General features: G+C 45.5%; 1 protein-coding gene across 1 annotated transcript; it reads left to right on the plus strand.

Moving 5' to 3' along the window:
• Positions 1–2,407: 2,407 nt before the first annotated feature.
• Positions 2,408–10,488, plus strand: LOC306934450 (uncharacterized protein; the record flags this gene model as incomplete). The annotated part of the gene is made up of 8 exons (XM_079517018.1): positions 2,408–2,511; positions 3,585–4,221; positions 4,850–4,997; positions 5,444–5,600; positions 6,759–6,902; positions 7,087–7,584; positions 8,001–8,597; positions 9,184–10,488. The coding sequence occupies exons 1-8, from the start codon at positions 2,449–2,451 to the stop codon at positions 10,486–10,488; spliced, it is 3,549 nt and encodes a 1,182-aa protein (XP_079373144.1). The 5' UTR covers positions 2,408–2,448.
• Positions 10,489–17,682: the final 7,194 nt, after the last annotated feature.

The raw sequence follows: 17,682 nt of genomic DNA on the forward strand, positions 1-17,682 counted from the left end.
TTGAAACAAATAGCAGCATTCTTTTTTGCAGTCACTTTGGGACAAATGTCAGCATTTTTTCTCAGGACTATTTAAATAGCATATAGGACAACTCAGATTTAAGATCTATTTAAAGATATAGCAGCTCTGTTTACATACAGTGGTCCAGCGGTCTACTTGGTACAGATAGTAGTCCTGACTCCTTAGGGTGGTTGTAATCTTCTTTTGTCGCAACAGTTCAGAAGTCTTGCTTCTGTGAGTGTTTGCACATTGAATTTCTCCCAAATGGTATGGGAGTTTTTTTTGTCATTGGTCATAGTTTCAAACTCACGTTGGGTGTGTGTAATCTGTGGGAACTTTGGGAAGTATGTGTCTTTTGATTGATTGAAAAATGTATTTATTAACAGTTTGCAGAATTACAGTACATTTCAAGCACAACTCAATACAAAGACTGTTAACTGTGAGTGGACGACCCAATAAAGCATTACAGTTGTTTACAAGAGGGTCCACCTTGTTCAAATCATCAAAACATTTAGAGACATACAAATAGAAACTTCTATATAGCCAAAAAGAACAGAACAGGAATTCATCATAAAGGAGGTAAAAAAAGGTAAAAGAAACATATACAGTGAGGGGAAAAAGGGGTGGGTGGTGGGGGGGATTCAGATTTTTTTACGGGGGCCAGTTTCGAATTGCAGCCGTCCGTAGGTGTCCTTTGAGAGCGGTTTTGAAGGAGTCAAGGGATTCCATCCATCCATCCATCTTCAACCGCTTATCCGTAGTCGGGTCGCGGGGGCAACAGCTCCACCAGAGTGCTCCAGACTTCCCTCTCCAGAGCAACATTAGTGACTTCCTCCTGGGGGATTCCGAGGCCAGTGAGTCCATGTATTTCCTCCAACTGCGCCTTGGTCTGCCCCGGGGTCTCCTCCCAGTGGGACGTGCGTCGAGGACCTCCCTAGGGAGGCGCCCGAGAGGCATCCTAACCAGATGCCCGAACCACCTCAGCTGACTCCTTTCCAGGCGAAGGAGCAGCGGTTCTACTCCGAGTCTCTCTCGTGTGACTGAACTTCTCACCCTATCTCTAAGGGAGATGCCAGCCACCCGTCGAAGAAAACTCATTTCGGCCGCTTGTATTCGCAACCTTATTCTTTCGGTCATGACCCACACTTCATGACCATATGAGAGTAGGAACGAAGATTGCTCGGTAGACAGAGAGCTTTGCCTTCTGGCTCAACTCTCTTTTCGTCACAATAGTGCGGTACAGCGACTGCAATACCGCCCCTGCTGCTCCGATTCTCCGGCTGATCTCCTTCTCCGTCCTCGTGAACAAGACCCCGAGATACTTGAACTCCTTCACCTGGGGTAATGCCTGATTCCCTACCCGGACTGCACAATCCACCGGTTTCCTGCTGAGAACTATGGCCTCAGATTTGGAGACGCTGATCCTCAAGGGAGTCAAGGGATTCGCATGTCTTAATGACTGTTGGTAGGGCGTTCCACATTTTGGAACGCGTCGTCTGACGTCTCTGATGTCTTTGTATAGTGGGCAGGTGTGGTTAGAAAGTGTAGCTCTGTTTCCACCACATTTTGTGTGCAGTGGGTGCGTAGTCTGTCTTTCCTTGGGAGTGAGGTCTGTCTGTGTGTCTGCCTTTCTCTACTGCAAGGCTGTGTTCACTGAAGTCTGTAGTTTTGGGTCGTTTACCGTGTTCTTGTATAAATTGTATAGCCTATGTATATTCGCAACCACTGCCAGGTCTAATGAAAACAAGCCCAAAGGAAGTGAGCATTTTGCCATTTTAAACATGTAAATACATAAGGCTATTTGAAAATATTTTCAGAAAATAATAATCTTGACATTTTGAAAAAAAATCTTTAATAATTTTTAAAACACGAATCTTGTATTGGCCCTGGCCCCTGGGGGTGGTGGGTCTCTGGAATGTTTTCAGATGGGGGTTCGGTCCGCAGACAAATATATATTAATTTGGGAAATGAAACCCAAGCCGGAAAAAAACCCCGCAACTACAAGCAACTTTACAAGAAAAACAAGCCTGAAGTCGCTTATAATAAGCGGACACGGCAACACTGCACACCGACCGTAATCTCGCGTAGAGAGAGGAAACCCTGTTCATGTTTCACCGTACGCCAGTCGATAATCGCAGATCTCCAAGCTCACACCGCGTCGCGGATGTGACGCGGTGTGAGCTTGGAGATTGGCTATTTTCGGCGACGCCGCCGTACGGCGGAGCATAAATCAGGCATAACCAGTGTCTCCAATCCAAACTAAAGGAGCCTGGTTTAGCTCACTTTGGATGCTAATGGCAACAATTCACGGTTGATTGCTGACTGTCTGCTGTGCATCCACGCAAATTTATAGTTTTATAATAGTATATATAGTTATAACGGTCAGATTCTGTGTCCAATTGCCCCGGCCTGAGGCGCGTGACATTACGGTGCCAGGAGAAGTGGGCCATGGAGGATGAAACTGGGCCTGATGTCGATGGGACAACTGAGCCCGTGAGAAAACTGGGCAGGGTAAGATTTAAGCTATACAGTTTACATGTTGCATTTGGCAGCAGACGCTCCTATAGTATCCAGAGCAATTTACAGATTAAGTGCATGATCAGATTTCGTAATAAACCCCGAAACTGCATTTGCGGTTTTTCATACACCAGTGCCACCACTACCAGATGGTGACACCCCCCCCCCCACTGTGTGTGTGTGTGTGTGTGTGTGTGTGTGTGTGTGTTGTTATATATATATATATATATATATATATATATATATATATAGTATTGTAGTATGTCAACCCCACAGATGTTATAGTTAATTTCAAAGTGATCAAATTATTTTGTGCAATTAAATGGTCAGCTAGATAATGATACAAAGTTGAGTATGTGAATACCAATGATAGTAGGCCTTACCAATTCAGGATATTGTTTACTAATTCATTACATTGTTTCTGTACTTTGGTGTTTAAACTTTGGCATTCCTACTTCATCTAGTGTAAACTCTAAACAACTCTCTATCTCTCAATTCAATGCAATTTAAATGAAGGTGAAGTAAAACTAAAATGCACTAAACCGCGGCGAGTCGGTAAAACTGGCGAGTTCCCCGGATACCTATCAAACGGTTTGGCCCGTCAGTTTGGTGGGGGTTATATTTTGGGCTAACGGTGACCTTGTGATTAGAGTGTCGACGCTAATCACTCTATAAAAATGGTTCCCAATGCCTTCCCGCGTGGCTCTTGGCATCAAGGGTTGTATTGGGGGTAAGTCCCTGCGACATGCTTAGCTTCATGTCCAGGGGGTGTACAATACCGGCACATCACTTTGGAAACAGGAGATATAGGCTCGTGACCTATGAGCGACATGGCCCAAGGCAAGGCTTACAGTATATTTCGGGCTGTTACTCCTGTAGTATGTTTGTGTCAGAGAGGCTACTCGAGACAGTAGCCTCATTTCGCATTATAATTACTAAAAGTGTACTAGGCATTGTTCATGCTAAATACCTTCCTGGTGGTGCTTGGTGAGTGTGCTTGTATAAAAGGGGACCCATACTCCTGAGGTTCAGTTTTGAATCAACTCCACTTTGCTTTATATCAACAGAGAACACATTGCCAACCGTGCCGCTACAGCGATTGTGTGGCACCTGCTCCACAGAAGAGGACACAGAGATCCGAAGAGGTGGAGTTTGACGATGGCACCACCATCATCCAGCATCCGGCAGACCAGACCATCAGTGACATCCTAGCCAGTTGGATGCCTGACGATGAGCCAGTAACGGAGAGCTCCTCTCATATTCCGGCTGATACTGTGTACCTGAAGGTCGAAGGGGACACCGGCACTATCCTTCCTGCAGACCAGACCGTCTACGAGATCGTGGAGGGAGGCTCACAGCGTGGCGGCCAGCTGTTGGTCGACAACCACGGGTACTCCTACACCAGGAAGTACAGAGGGTCGTCCAAGCACACGGTGTGGCGTTGCTCCGTGCGAGCTCGCAGCAAGGGCAACTCCTCCTGCAAGGCCACCGTCAAGCAGGTGGGGAACGTTCTTATCTGGGGCCGTGTCTGTCACACCCACGCACCGCGGAGGAAGAGGACACGGAAGTCCGAAGAGCACGTCATGGAGTTTGAAGATGGCGCCACCGGTATCCAGGCTCCTGCAGACCACCAGACCATCGATGATGACCTCCAAGCGAGATGGCAAGAGCCGGTAACCGAGAGCTCTCACATTCCAGCTAGTGGTGGGTATTGCCTGCAACCTCATGATAGATATGTATCATGATACAGAGGCCACGATACGATATATATCGATTATACATTGATTCCATATGGCTGGATATTGGCAACAACCTCACGATTGCCGATGTTTTGAAATCAATTTGAAAAACTTGGTGGATAACATTTAAACAAAAAGCAAGGAAAAAAATTAAATAAATTTGATGGATAAATGCAAAAGATTTAATCATATGTTGTATCTTAACTGTCAGACAGAAACAGATTCTGATGTTTGTTTGTTTTTAACCCATTCTGGGCTGGAACCCCTTTTGGTGTTAGCATTATGTTATGCTTTAGCTATTGAAAAATAGCAGATCTACAAGCTCATAGCGCGCCACCGAGTGGCGCGCTACGAGCTTGTAGGTCTGCTATTTTAAAAAAATGGAAGAACGACTGACATAGAAACATAGCTTTTTCAGAAAACTGTCAGGATGTAGAAGACATTTTTAGAATCTGATCGCAGGTCAAAATAAGCCACGTCACACACAGCATTTCCTGGCGTATCGATATGGGTACGATGCGATGCGATTATCGGGCAAGGAATGCGATACGATCATTGCCATATCGATGAATTGATCCCACCCCTAATTCCAGCTGACACTGAGTACATGGAGGCCATAGAAGAAGGCACTATCCTCCCTGCAGACCAGACCGTGTACGAGATCGTGGAGGGAGGCTCACAGCGTGGTGGCCAGCTGTTGGTCGACAACCACGGATACTCCTACACCACAAAGTGTGGAAGGTAGGCATGGTAATTTGATGTATTACCATGTTTTTGTTCTTGCTTACTGTAAATCGCTCTGGATTAAGAGCGTCTGCCAAATGCCTAAATTGTAGGCCTCTCACAATTATTGCATAATCGACTAATCGCATTTGTTTGAGATGATCGCAATCATTTTTGCATAATCGGCAATCTTTCCATGTTGAAAAATGGCCATACATTTGTAGATCAACAATTGCTATTGTATGTAAAAAAAGAAAAGAAAATGTCAGTGATTTCTTTGTAAGTTATTTGTCATAGCTTCCCCGTGCAGTCTGTGATTACGAAGCCTTAAAAGGCAAACAAATACAAATTGTAACGTTCCAATGTTCAGTGCATAAAAACACAATTGAAATGTCGTTAATCGCAGTTATTTGTGTGAGAATGAATTGTCAACTCTGTCAAATTTGTGACGGTGACTGACCTAGCGGAGGGTCGGCCATACACACGCTGTGGCGTTGCTCCGTGCGAGCTCGCAGCAAGTGCAACTCCTCGTGCAAGGCCACCGTCAAGCAGGTCGGGGGTTTCTTTACTCGGGGCCGCATGGCGCACACCCACGCTGGACAGCCTGGCATTGCCTCCAAGGTTGGTATAGTCTTTTATTTTGTCCTCATTGACCCATTTAGGCCTGACCTCAAAATTTAAAAAAAAAATCTTCTAAATCCTCCAGTTTTCTGAAATAAATATTTTCACGATTTTTCAAAAATAGCAGACCTACAAGCTCATAGCGCGCCACTCGGTGGCGCGCTATGAGCTTGTAGATCTGCTATTTTTCAATAACATAATGCTAACACCAAAAGGGGTTCCCGCCCAAAATTGGCTAAAACATGTTTTTGAGAACTTCTTTTTTTGTGGGGGGGGGGGGGGGGGGTGGGGGTGCTTTTTGCTGTTTTAGTGATTTCTCAATACAAATTAATTTGTAGTGATCCACCACAGAGATCTTCTAAATCCTCCAGTTTTCTGAAATAAATATTTTCACGATTTCAAAAATAGCAGACCTACAAGGTGGCGCGCTATGAGCTTGTAGATCTGCTATTTTTCTATAGCTAAATTATAACATAATGTTTAAAACACCAAAAGGGGTTCCCGCCCAAAATGATTAAAACATTATTTTGAGAACTTCTTTTTCAATACACATTCATTTGTAGTGATCCACCACATACGATGACAGCTGTCCATAGCAATACTGTATATATAGCTAAGTAAATGATCTAAAGTCATCTTACAGTAAATGCACCACGTCTCTCTCACTCTTTGACACATGCGTTCCACACCACCACACGGAGTGCATGCAGTGCCCAGCCTTGAGTCTTGTGGTCAGGCTCTGCCAGTGGACCTAATGAGCCCTAAGTTCAATTGATGGCAACCTCATGCGATAACTTTATCAATGCATTTTCACAGTCAGTTTACACTCTTCAGACACAGGCAGGCAGACTGTTATGACAACGGGTATTGCATACTAGGTTCCCAACTTGCATCGTTCCCAAGTAGGCCGGTGGCTGACGGCCACAGGTCTAAGTGTTTTTGAATGTACACATTCTTAATTCTTTGTCACATCATTGTCACATTGACAGATATACTGTACTATATCTCTATGTAATGATTCCAGACATTTAGTTTTACGTTTACGTGGTGTGGTTTCCAACTAATTCTGTGATAAATTAACACGCCCAGAAATGTATTTTCGTACACGTTCTATCATCATCATTGATCACAATCTTTGCTTGATCTTTGATTCGCCAGGCGAAGCTCAAGGTTCATGCACTCACCAAGGCGAATGTCTTCAAGGAGGAGGTGACGGCAGAGGACAGTATTCCTGCTAACCCCGACATGAATGGAAATGAGCCTGTTGATTGGACAACCGAGCCCCCGAGAAGACTGGGCAGAGTAAGACACTATATTTGTTCAATTTTGGCAAGTATAGCAGACGCTGTTATCCAGAGAGGGACTTACGACAACATGCTAAATGCCTTTCTGTGAGGGTGGCGCGTGTGCTTGGATAAAAAGGGGGGTGACATATGATATTTCCGGTATAGGTTCAGTTTTAAATCCTCTCCACTGTGCTCGATAGAGAACACAATGCCAGCCACGCCGATACAATGATTCCGTGGCACCCGCACCACCTCGGAAGAGGGCACGGAGGTCCGAAGAGGTGGAGTTTGAGGATGGCGCCACCGTCGTCCAGCCTCCTGCGGACCAGACCATCGATGACCTCCGAGCCAGTTGGCTGCCCGGTGAGCCGGTAACGGAGAGCTCTCGCATTCCGGTGGATGCTGTGCGCCTGAAGGTCGAAGGGGACGCCGGTGCTGTCCTTCCTGCAGACCAGACCATCTACGAGATCGTGGAGGGAGGCTCACAGCGTGGCGGCCAGCTGTTGGTCGACGACCACGGGTACTCCTACACCAGGAAGTACGGAGGGTCGTCCAAGCACACGGTGTGGCGTTGCTCCGTGCGAGCTCGCAGCAAGGGCAACTCCTCCTGCAAGGCCACCGTCAAGCAGGTCGGGGGTTCCTTCGCCCGGGGCCGCATGACGCACACCCACGCCGGACAGCCTGGCATTGCCACCAAGGTTGGTAGTCGTTTATTTGGTGCTCGCTAACAAAAGATAATAATCTGTTCATCATTCTTATGTGAAAAGCTGCAACAGAAACGATCACAGCCATCATGGGAGAAACCCAGCCCTTCTTTTCTCCATCGCTACGTTTGTAACCAGCTCAGTGGCCCTGTGGTAGAATGTCTGCCCTGAGACTGCTCAGTCATACCAAAGACTGTAAAAAAAAAAAGTATAACCAATGCCTCAGCTTGGCACCTCTGAGTACAGGAAAACCTGTATTGAAGCAGCTACTTGAAAAGATTAAACAAAAATGTAATGTAGTAAACAACATGATCGAAAATGCCAAAATGAATTTCTTCAATTCAATCAACACATTTCTAGTTTATGCGTAGTTCCCAACCATTTTTTTTTCTTTCTTTTTTTCTTGCCAGATCAAGCTCGCCAAACAAGTGAATGGACTCACCCAGGCCAACGCCTTTAAGTCAGCTGCTACAATAGTGGAGGAGGTGATGGCAGAGGAGCTAGCCGTGGACATGCCATCCAGCATTCGTTCCAAACCCGCCAACCTGTCTAGGCGTGTCAACTACCGGAGGCAGAAGAATCGGCTTGCGGGCCCCGCCTCCTGTCTGGACGGGGGTCGCACGCCTGAGGGGCGGCGCCTTCGGCGGCAGCAGGGCCTTCTCGGCCCCCCGGCGGCACCCGAGCCACCGCGACCGCGACCGGTTCCCCGGCCGCCGGGCGGAGTCGACGGAGACCCCCTCGGGCGGTCGTCGAGCGACGGCGACGTGGTCTACGAGATCATGGAAGGCGGCACGCAGCGCGGCGGCCTGCTGTTGGTCGATAACCACGGATACAGCTACACCAAGAAGTGTGGCGGCTCGGCCAAGCACACGGTGTGGCGCTGCTCCATACGATCCCGCAGCAACGCCAGCAACTCCTGCAAGGCCACCGTCAAGCAGAGTGGGAACGGGTTCACCCAAGGCCGCATCGCTCACAGCCATGCTGGGCAGCCTGGCATTGCCACCAAGGTAGTAGTCGTTTTTTATTTTTTTATTTAACACTTTTCGGGAACTAGAGGTTCGGGGCCGCACAGTGGCCCTCTCACATCTAGAGTTGGGGCCCTCACACCGGGGTGCATACGTTGGCTAGACAATAGACATACCAACAGTCCTACATATAGTCGTTAGTCAGACGAACCTGTGCTGCGGGTTAAAAATCACCCGTGCGGTCCAGCCACCTTGGCCGATAGCCCAAGCCTGGCAGTGTGCCGCGGGTTCGACTCCCGATCCCGACGGCCTTTACTGCATGTCACCCCCCATCTCTCTCCCCCCTTTCCTGTCAGCCTACTGTCTGTCCCTCTATAAAAAATATAAAATAAAGGCGAAAGCCACAAAAAAAAAAACATTAAAAAATCACCCGTGGCTCCCGACATGTGTGGTGGGTTAAAACAAATCCGTTAAAAATCACCAGTGGCTTCCTGTGAGGTTAGGGTTAGGTTAGGGAGATCTACTTCAAACTAGGTCAACCCAGGAATTTACTCTCATTCTTTTGTCTCATTCATTGATCATATGTTTTGTTTTGTTTTTTGTTTTTTGTTTTTTACTTTCCTACTAGGTAAAGCTCACCAAGCAAGTATATGGACTCACCAAGACGAACTTCTATAAGTCGGCTGCCAGCATAGTGAAGGAGGTGATGTCGGAGGAGCTGGCCGTGGACATGCCAGCCAGTATTCGTCTCAACCCTGCCAGCCTGGCAAGGTGTGCCAACTACCAGCGAAAGAAATATCGGGCTGCAGGCCCCACCTTGGTGGACTTTGTACGTCACAGGGACCTGAGTCGGTGCCGGCAGTCGGCCGATCGCTTACGGGAAGAGGAGACTAGGTCTTCCAACCACTGGGGGCAGACACGTCTGCCTGCGGACCCCTCCTCCTCCGTGGACTTTGTGCTGGACAAGGATCACGTGCCGGACGGATTCCTCCAGCAGGACATCAGCAAGGACGGGGCTCGAAACCTCATCTTCGCCACGCCCAAACAACTGGAGCTGCTCAAGTGCGTCAGGCAGCTCTTCTTGGGCGGCACATTCAACGCGGTGAACCGGCCCTTCCAGCAGCTCTTCAGCTTCCACGCCTTCCTCTGGGACGACGAGGGCCGCAGCGTGACGCGGGTCCCGCTGACGTTTGTCCTGATGTCGTCGAGGAGGAAGCGGGACTACGTCGCCGTGTTCCAGGCCATGAAGAACCTGGCGCCCGGCCTCGAGAAGGTGCACCTGGTGACGAGAGCCAACTGGCAAGCGGCAGCCAAACTGTTGCCCGACGCCGTCGTCCGGGGCTGCAGCGGCGTCCATTTGACCCCGGCCCTGTGGCATCAGGTCCAGCAGCTCGGCCTGGCGGTGGCCTACCTCTGCTCGGGAGCGGTGCGCGACTACACCGCGCTGATGTTCACCCTCCCGTACGTCTCCGCCGACCACATCGTGGCGGCTTTCGACAGGGTCGCGGCCAGCGGCAAGAACAGCCGGCTCCGACCCGCACTCGACTACATCCGCGACGCCTGGATCGTCGGCCGGTGGGAGCCCGGGCGGCGGTTCGTCTGCAAGCGCTGCCTCGGGACAGACGATCATGTCGTCGAAGGAGGCCGGCACGGCGGCCTGCGCCGGGAGACGACGCAGCGATGCAACATGCAGCTGTACCTCCTCTTGCAGCTGATGCAGGGCGAGGCCAACCTGTTCCCCTTGCAGCAGCGGTCGGTGCGCCAGCAGTGCAGGCTGATGCAGGGCGAGCTGGCCAACGTCTGGAAGGCATACCGGAAGAAGGAGCTGACCGTCGGCCAGCTGCTGAGCAGGGTGTCGGATTTGACCGCTGCCGTGATACCTCTGATAATTATGATCAAAAATGGTAATTTCTTTGCCACGCTTATCATTTAGTAGCCTACAGCCAGGGGTCTTCAACATTCTTCAGGCCAAGGAGGACCCCTTAGCTGAGAGAGAGAGAGAGACAAAGCTTTGTTTTTTGTTCTCAAATGAAAGAACAAATAAGTGAGGGTCCCTGCAGCTTTGTCCATACAACTTGATAAGAGGTTTTCAAAGCTAGCTCACCATCAATGTCTGTTGACCGTTGAGAGATTTGAGACTATAGTATTTCACAGGTCTTTCATTTAAGAGACTATAGGGCTCCATTTTCGTCACCGCTAAACCCCTTATCCCTAAACTTCTTTGCCAATTTTTACTATTTTGAAAAACATTTTTGAATAGTTCAACTAGCCAATCCACATTGACACGTTGTGAGCTTGTAGACTGGCCATTTTAACTATTCAAAAAATGTTTTGCAAAATAGTAAAAATAAAAAAGGCAAAGAAGTTTAAAGGCGTAGTGAAACGGAAATGGTGGACATTTTATTTTGAAGTTTCAGACGGTCTCAAGTTGAAACACCGCTATGAAGTTTCTGAACCAATCAGAGCGTTGCATCCCTTCAGGGGATGGGACGGTAGCTAGGGACGGTAGCTATGCTACGCAGGACAGCGTGGGGATGTTTGTTTACAAATCAGATAGTCGTCCAGCTTTACCAGTTTACTCTTATGTGGCTTATTTCTACCCTATAATGTTTTCAGATAATTTTTTTAGCGTGATGATTAAGTTAAAACCGAGTAATACACTCTCTGGATGTTATCTTGAATGGGAATAAAAACGGAAGATATCTGTAATCAGTAGCAGCTGTGCAGCCTGTGCTGGACGGATGCGGAGATATGGGGAATTAAACGGGTGAGCTTCATTTTTATTGGCTTTTATCGCTGTGGGCCTCGACACGTCATCACGCAGCACGTTTTCGTTTTCAGGAAGTAATAAAACATATATTTTTATGGACGTTTGATATAAAAACACACAAAAATGAGAATTTTCCAATTTTTTTGGCATCCATTGTTAGGTATGACCATATGATGACCATGGATATGGTCTAAAAGTGTGAAAAACTTATTTTTCATTTCACTACACCTTTAAGGAAAAGGGGTTTAGCGGTGATGAAAATGGAGCCCTATGGGGGCTTTGGTGACTTCTATTCTGTTCATATATTTGTTTGACAGTAGTGCACTATCATCAGTGTTGTTGTCTAAATCAAATGTGTTTTTTGCCCCACATTATCTGTGCTAATTATGTTATGTATTAATATACATATTATGTATGTACGTTCTACTTCAGACATTTAATTTAAAAAAGAAAGATATTATCATCATCAGATATTGCCATGTCAGTTAATTTCAGTAACTGACATGGCATTTGAACATTCCCGCATTAACCCATTCTGGGTGGGAAGTTGCCCCTGTTGGTGTTTTAAGCATTATGTTATACTTTAGCTATTGAAAAATAGCAGATCTACAAGCTCATAGCGCGGCACCGAGTGACGAGCTTGTAGGTCTGCTATTTTTTTTTAAATCGTGAAAATGTGGCCCAAATGTTTGAATACATTCTTTCAGACAGTTTTTAACTCAAATCTTTGCTTCTGGAAGGTCCCTGGAACAACACGTTTTCAGATGGGGGTCGGCAGCCAATTTCAGATATTTCTGAGCGTCCTTGACATGAAATATTGAGAACCACTGATATAGAAACATGAGGTTTTTTCAGAAAACTGTCAGGATTTAGAAGAAGATATTTTGTAGAAATCGAGCTCAGGTCAGAAGTAAAGTGCATAATGCTTTTGAAAGACCTTCCGCGCCTCCGACTTCACATTTGGCCAAGCCACGCTCCCTCCTCATCTTCCTGGCGTCATCTTCTTTCTTCTGAATTTTTTGGCAGCCCGTCTCGTCTTTTCACCCGACGAGCAGTGGTGGAAAGTAACTAAGTACTTTTACTTAAGTACTGTACTTAAGTACAATTTTGAGGTATTTGTACATTACTTGAGTATTTCCAATTTCCAATACTTTTACTTCTACTCCACTACATCTCAGAGTCACAATTTGTACTTTTACTACAATTATTTGAAAACTTTAGTTACTAGTTACTTTGGAGATTTTAATTTTGATTAGAAAACATACATTAACCACTTCAACCCTATACATTTCGGCCATTTGAAAATAGCCGATCTACAAGCTCGTTGCGACGCATTGTGAGCTTGTAGATCTGCTATTTTCAAAAGATTTTGTACACAGTTTGAACTTGTGAAGTGGGACATTCTGCAATATGAGTACTTTTACTTTTAGTACTTTAAGTACATTTTGATGCCGATACTTTTGTACTTTTACTCAAGTACATTTTCAATTCCTTACTTTTACATGTAACAAAGTAGTTCTAAATTGCAGTATTGGTACTTTTACTTAAGTAAAACAATTGAGTACTTTTTCCACCACTGCCGACGAGTGACTCTCCCCAGCCATGCAGCATGCTGCTGCTCCTCCTCCAGTGTTCTTGACCTCTCCTCTGCTTACCGCAGAGACTGTTTGGTGCTCTCCAGCTCAGCAGCAGTGTCTCTTGTCTTGTCTCGTGCACAGTGAGTCGGCGTGCTGCCTTCGTTCGAGTGGTTTTCCGAGAGTGGTTCTCTTCCAAAGCAGACCTCTCTCCATTATCTTACTGTCAAAGCAGGGCCCTGGCCTTCACTCTCTGGCTCTCACTTCTCCAGCTGTGTGTGTGTGACTGTGTGTGTGTGACTGTGTGTGTGTGTGTGTGTGTGTGTGTGTGTGTGTGTGTGTGTGTGTGTGTGTGCGTGTGCGTGTGCGTGTGCGTGTGCGTGTGCGTGCGTGCGTGCGTGCGTGCGTGCGTGCGTGCATGCGTGCGTGCGTGCGTGTGTGTGTGTGTGTAGGGGTCCCAGCCAGGCAGACACCCACTCCTCTGTTGAAGAAACCCTGGCCTAGAGCAGCGGGGGTTCTCAAACTTTTTCATTTCAAGGACCGCCAAATTGACACCCATTAGCCCGCTGACCCCCATTGGAAAATATAGGCCAAGGAACAGCCATATGAGAAGATCTTTGCGGCTCTAGCAGTGATTTTTCAACCATTTTCATTTCAAGGACCCTCAGTTTGACCTGAATTAGGCTACGGTCCCCCATTTCCATCTCTGGGACCCCCAATGTCCCAGAGATGGAAATGAGCCTGCTCGGGGACTACAGATGGAAATGAGCCTGCTCAGGGACTACAGATAGAAATGAGCCTGCTCGGGGACTACAGATGGAAATGAGCCTGAGCCTGCTCAGGGACTACAGATGGAAATGAGCCTGAGCCTGCTCAGGGACTACAGATGGAAATGAGCCTGAGCCTGCTCAGGGACTACAGATAGAAATGAGCCTGCTCGGGGACTACAGATAGAAATGAGCCTGCTCGGGGACTACAGATGGAAATGAGCCTGAGCCTGCTCAGGGACTACAGATGGAAATGAGCCTGAGCCTGCTCAGGGACTACAGATGGAAATGAGCCTGCTCAGGGACTACAGATAGAAATGAGCCTGCTCAGGGACTACAGATGGAAATGAGCCTGCTCGGGGACTACAGATGGAAATGAGCCTGCTCAGGGCATAGAGTATATATATAATAGAGACTGAACTGGCGCGAAGCTCCGCCCCCCCAGCTATTCATGTCAGTGGAAGTTGCTCAGTGGCGTTTTGAAGCACCCGGAAGACTGCCGGAAGTCCCTCCCAGGACCTCAACTTTGAGGTCCTGAGTGACGTAGGGCAACCGAGCGCTCAACGTTAAAGCCCAGCTGCACGGGGTTTCCCGGTCATGAATCCACGGGTCCGCCTGTAGTCCCTCCTCCTACCACTAGGACCCAGAGCTTCAACGTTGGAAAGCCTGCCTGCCCCCTTGGCTCAGGGACTACAGATGGAAATGAGCCTGCTCGGGGACTACAGATGGAAATGAGCCTGCTCAGGGACTACAGATGGAAATGAGCCTGCTCGGGGACTACAGATGGAAATGAGCCTGCTCAGGGACTACAGATGGAAATTAGCTTATGGCTAACTCTGGCCCATTTACATGAATGTGAAAACTGACGTGTTGATTAATGAGCATTGTAAATAAATAAATAAGTAAATGTATATTGTAAAAAACAAAACGATGTACACTCTCTGAGTTACAGACCCCATAATAGGGTCCATTTGGTTCCTAATTATCATTTAGCTGGGGACCCCTGGAGCTCCCCTCAAGGACCCCTGGGGGTCCCCGGATTGCACTTTTTGGAACCACTGGCCCAGAGTTCAGCTAATTAAATGCTGTGTTGCTACTGTATGCTCACTGTGTTATTTATGCTCACTCAATTAAGCCTTAATTGAGCCTTACTCATCCTTTTGAGTGTGTGCACAGTGTTGGCACTTACATACACACACACACACACACTACACAAATATTACACTGTGAGAAAGCAAACAATCACAATGATTATTTCTACATCATTCTGTATCGTTTATCATATCCCTGTGGTTTGTAAGATGTTTATTTATTATTATTATAATTTTTTTGTCGGGAACCCCTTTTGGTGTTTTAAGCATTATGTTATGCTTTAGCTATTGAAAAATAGCAGATCTACAAGCTCATAGCGCGGCACCGAGTGCCGCGCTACGAGCTTGTAGGTCTGCTATTTTTTGGAAAATCGTGAAAATGTGGCACAAATCTTTGAATGTATTCTTTCAGAGCGAACATTTTTAACTCAAATCTTTGCTTCTGAGAGGTTCCTGGAACATCATATTTTGAGATGGGGGTCGGCGGCCAATTACATATCATTTTTGGGGTCCTTGACATGAAATATTGAGCACCACTGATACAGGAACATGAGGTATTTCAGAAAACTGTCATGATTTAGATTAGAAGACATTTTCTAAATTTCGACGTCAGGCCTAAAGGGAAGCTCCGCACACTCAGATCTGCGCACAATCAAAGTATTTATCTTGCAAGCTTTCGGTCTACTGACCTTCAGGCATGACAGTTGACTTTGATTGATTGATTGATTGATTTGATTGATTGATTGACACCCTGAAACACAAGTATCACCAGTGGTGGAAAGTAACTAAGTATATTTGCTTAAGTACTGTACTTAAGTATACCATTTTGGGGGTTTTGTACTTTACTTGAGTATTTCCAATTTCCAATAATTTGACTTCTACTCCACTACATCATACATAAATATTGTACTTTTACTCCACAACAATTATTTGAAAGCTTTAGTTACTATAGTAATAATAATCAAAATCTACAAAGTAACTATAGTTGCTTTGTAGATTTTGATTACAAGTAAGACGCGGGAACGCAATAACAACAATTAGAATAAATTACGTACTTTTTTAAAGGTTTTTTTTAAGTTCTATTTTTTTGTTTTTTTAAAAGTTTTTTCCTTTTAATTTTTTTTAAGTTAAGTTTTTTTTTAAGTTAAGTTTTGTGTGTGTGTGTGTGTGTGTGATACAGCTGCGCCCTCTGGTGGCGGGCGGGTGGTGTTACAGCGTGACACACACACAGACAGACAGACACACAGACATGTTCTGCTAGGTCTCATAGTTAGTGCTCACTGCGTTCGCAATCACTGCGTTCGCAATTATTACAAAACATTAACCACTTCAGCTCTTTACACATTTCGGCCATTTAATTGAAAATAGCCAATCTACAAGCTCACAAATGCGACGCATTGTGAGCTTGTAGATCGGCTATTTTCAAAAGATTATTATTATACATTTGAAAACCTGAAATGAGACATTGTGCTCAACGAGCATATAGGCCCTACTTTTACTTTTGGTACTATAAGTACATTTTGATTCCAATACTTTTGTACTTTAAGTACAATTTGAATTCCGGACTTGTGACAAAGTATTTCTAATATTGCAGTATTGATACTTTTACTTAAGTAAAACATTTGAGTGCTTTTTTCCACCAGTGCATGTCTGACCGTTGTCATAAACTCATTATCAAATGTGAGAACGTTGGGGCAGATCAAACAAAATTAAGTACCAACGTTTAATTTAGTACAGTGGTTTTCAACCCTTTTCATATCTACGCTCATTATTCATTCAGTATTTGAGCCATGGACCACCATTTAGGCTCAGTTTATCCCTGTGGTTTGTAAGATGTTTATTTATTATTATTATAATTTTTTTGTCGGGAACCCCTTTTGGTGTTTTAAGCATTATGTTATGCTTTAGCTATTGAAAAATAGCAGATCTACAAGCTCATAGCGCGGCACCGAGTGCCGCGCTACGAGCTTGTAGGTCTGCTATTTTTTGGAAAATCGTGAAAATGTGGCACAAATCTTTGAATGTATTCTTTCAGAGCGAACATTTTTAACTCAAATCTTTGCTTCTGAGAGGTTCCTGGAACATCATATTTTGAGATGGGGGTCGGCGGCCAATTACATATCATTTTTGGGGTCCTTGACATGAAATATTGAGCACCACTGATACAGGAACATGAGGTATTTCAGAAAACTGTCATGATTTAGATTAGAAGACATTTTCTAAATTTCGACGTCAGGCCTAAAGGGAAGCTCCGCACACTCAGATCTGCGCACAATCAAAGTATTTATCTTGCAAGCTTTCGGTCTACTGACCTTCAGGCATGACAGTTGACTTTGATTGATTGATTGATTGATTTGATTGATTGATTGACACCCTGAAACACAAGTATCACCAGTGGTGGAAAGTAACTAAGTATATTTGCTTAAGTACTGTACTTAAGTATACCATTTTGGGGGTTTTGTACTTTACTTGAGTATTTCCAATTTCCAATAATTTGACTTCTACTCCACTACATCATACATAAATATTGTACTTTTACTCCACAACAATTATTTGAAAGCTTTAGTTACTATAGTAATAATAATCAAAATCTACAAAGTAACTATAGTTGCTTTGTAGATTTTGATTACAAGTAAGACGCGGGAACGCAATAACAACAATTAGAATAAATTACGTACTTTTTTAAAGGTTTTTTTTAAGTTCTATTTTTTTGTTTTTTTAAAAGTTTTTTCCTTTTAATTTTTTTTAAGTTAAGTTTTTTTTTAAGTTAAGTTTTGTGTGTGTGTGTGTGTGTGTGATACAGCTGCGCCCTCTGGTGGCGGGCGGGTGGTGTTACAGCGTGACACACACACAGACAGACAGACACACAGACATGTTCTGCTAGGTCTCATAGTTAGTGCTCACTGCGTTCGCAATCACTGCGTT

This window comes from Electrona antarctica, assembly GCF_951216825.1.
Source record: "Electrona antarctica genome assembly, chromosome: 12".
NCBI classification, from domain to species: Eukaryota; Metazoa; Chordata; class Actinopteri; order Myctophiformes; family Myctophidae; genus Electrona; species Electrona antarctica.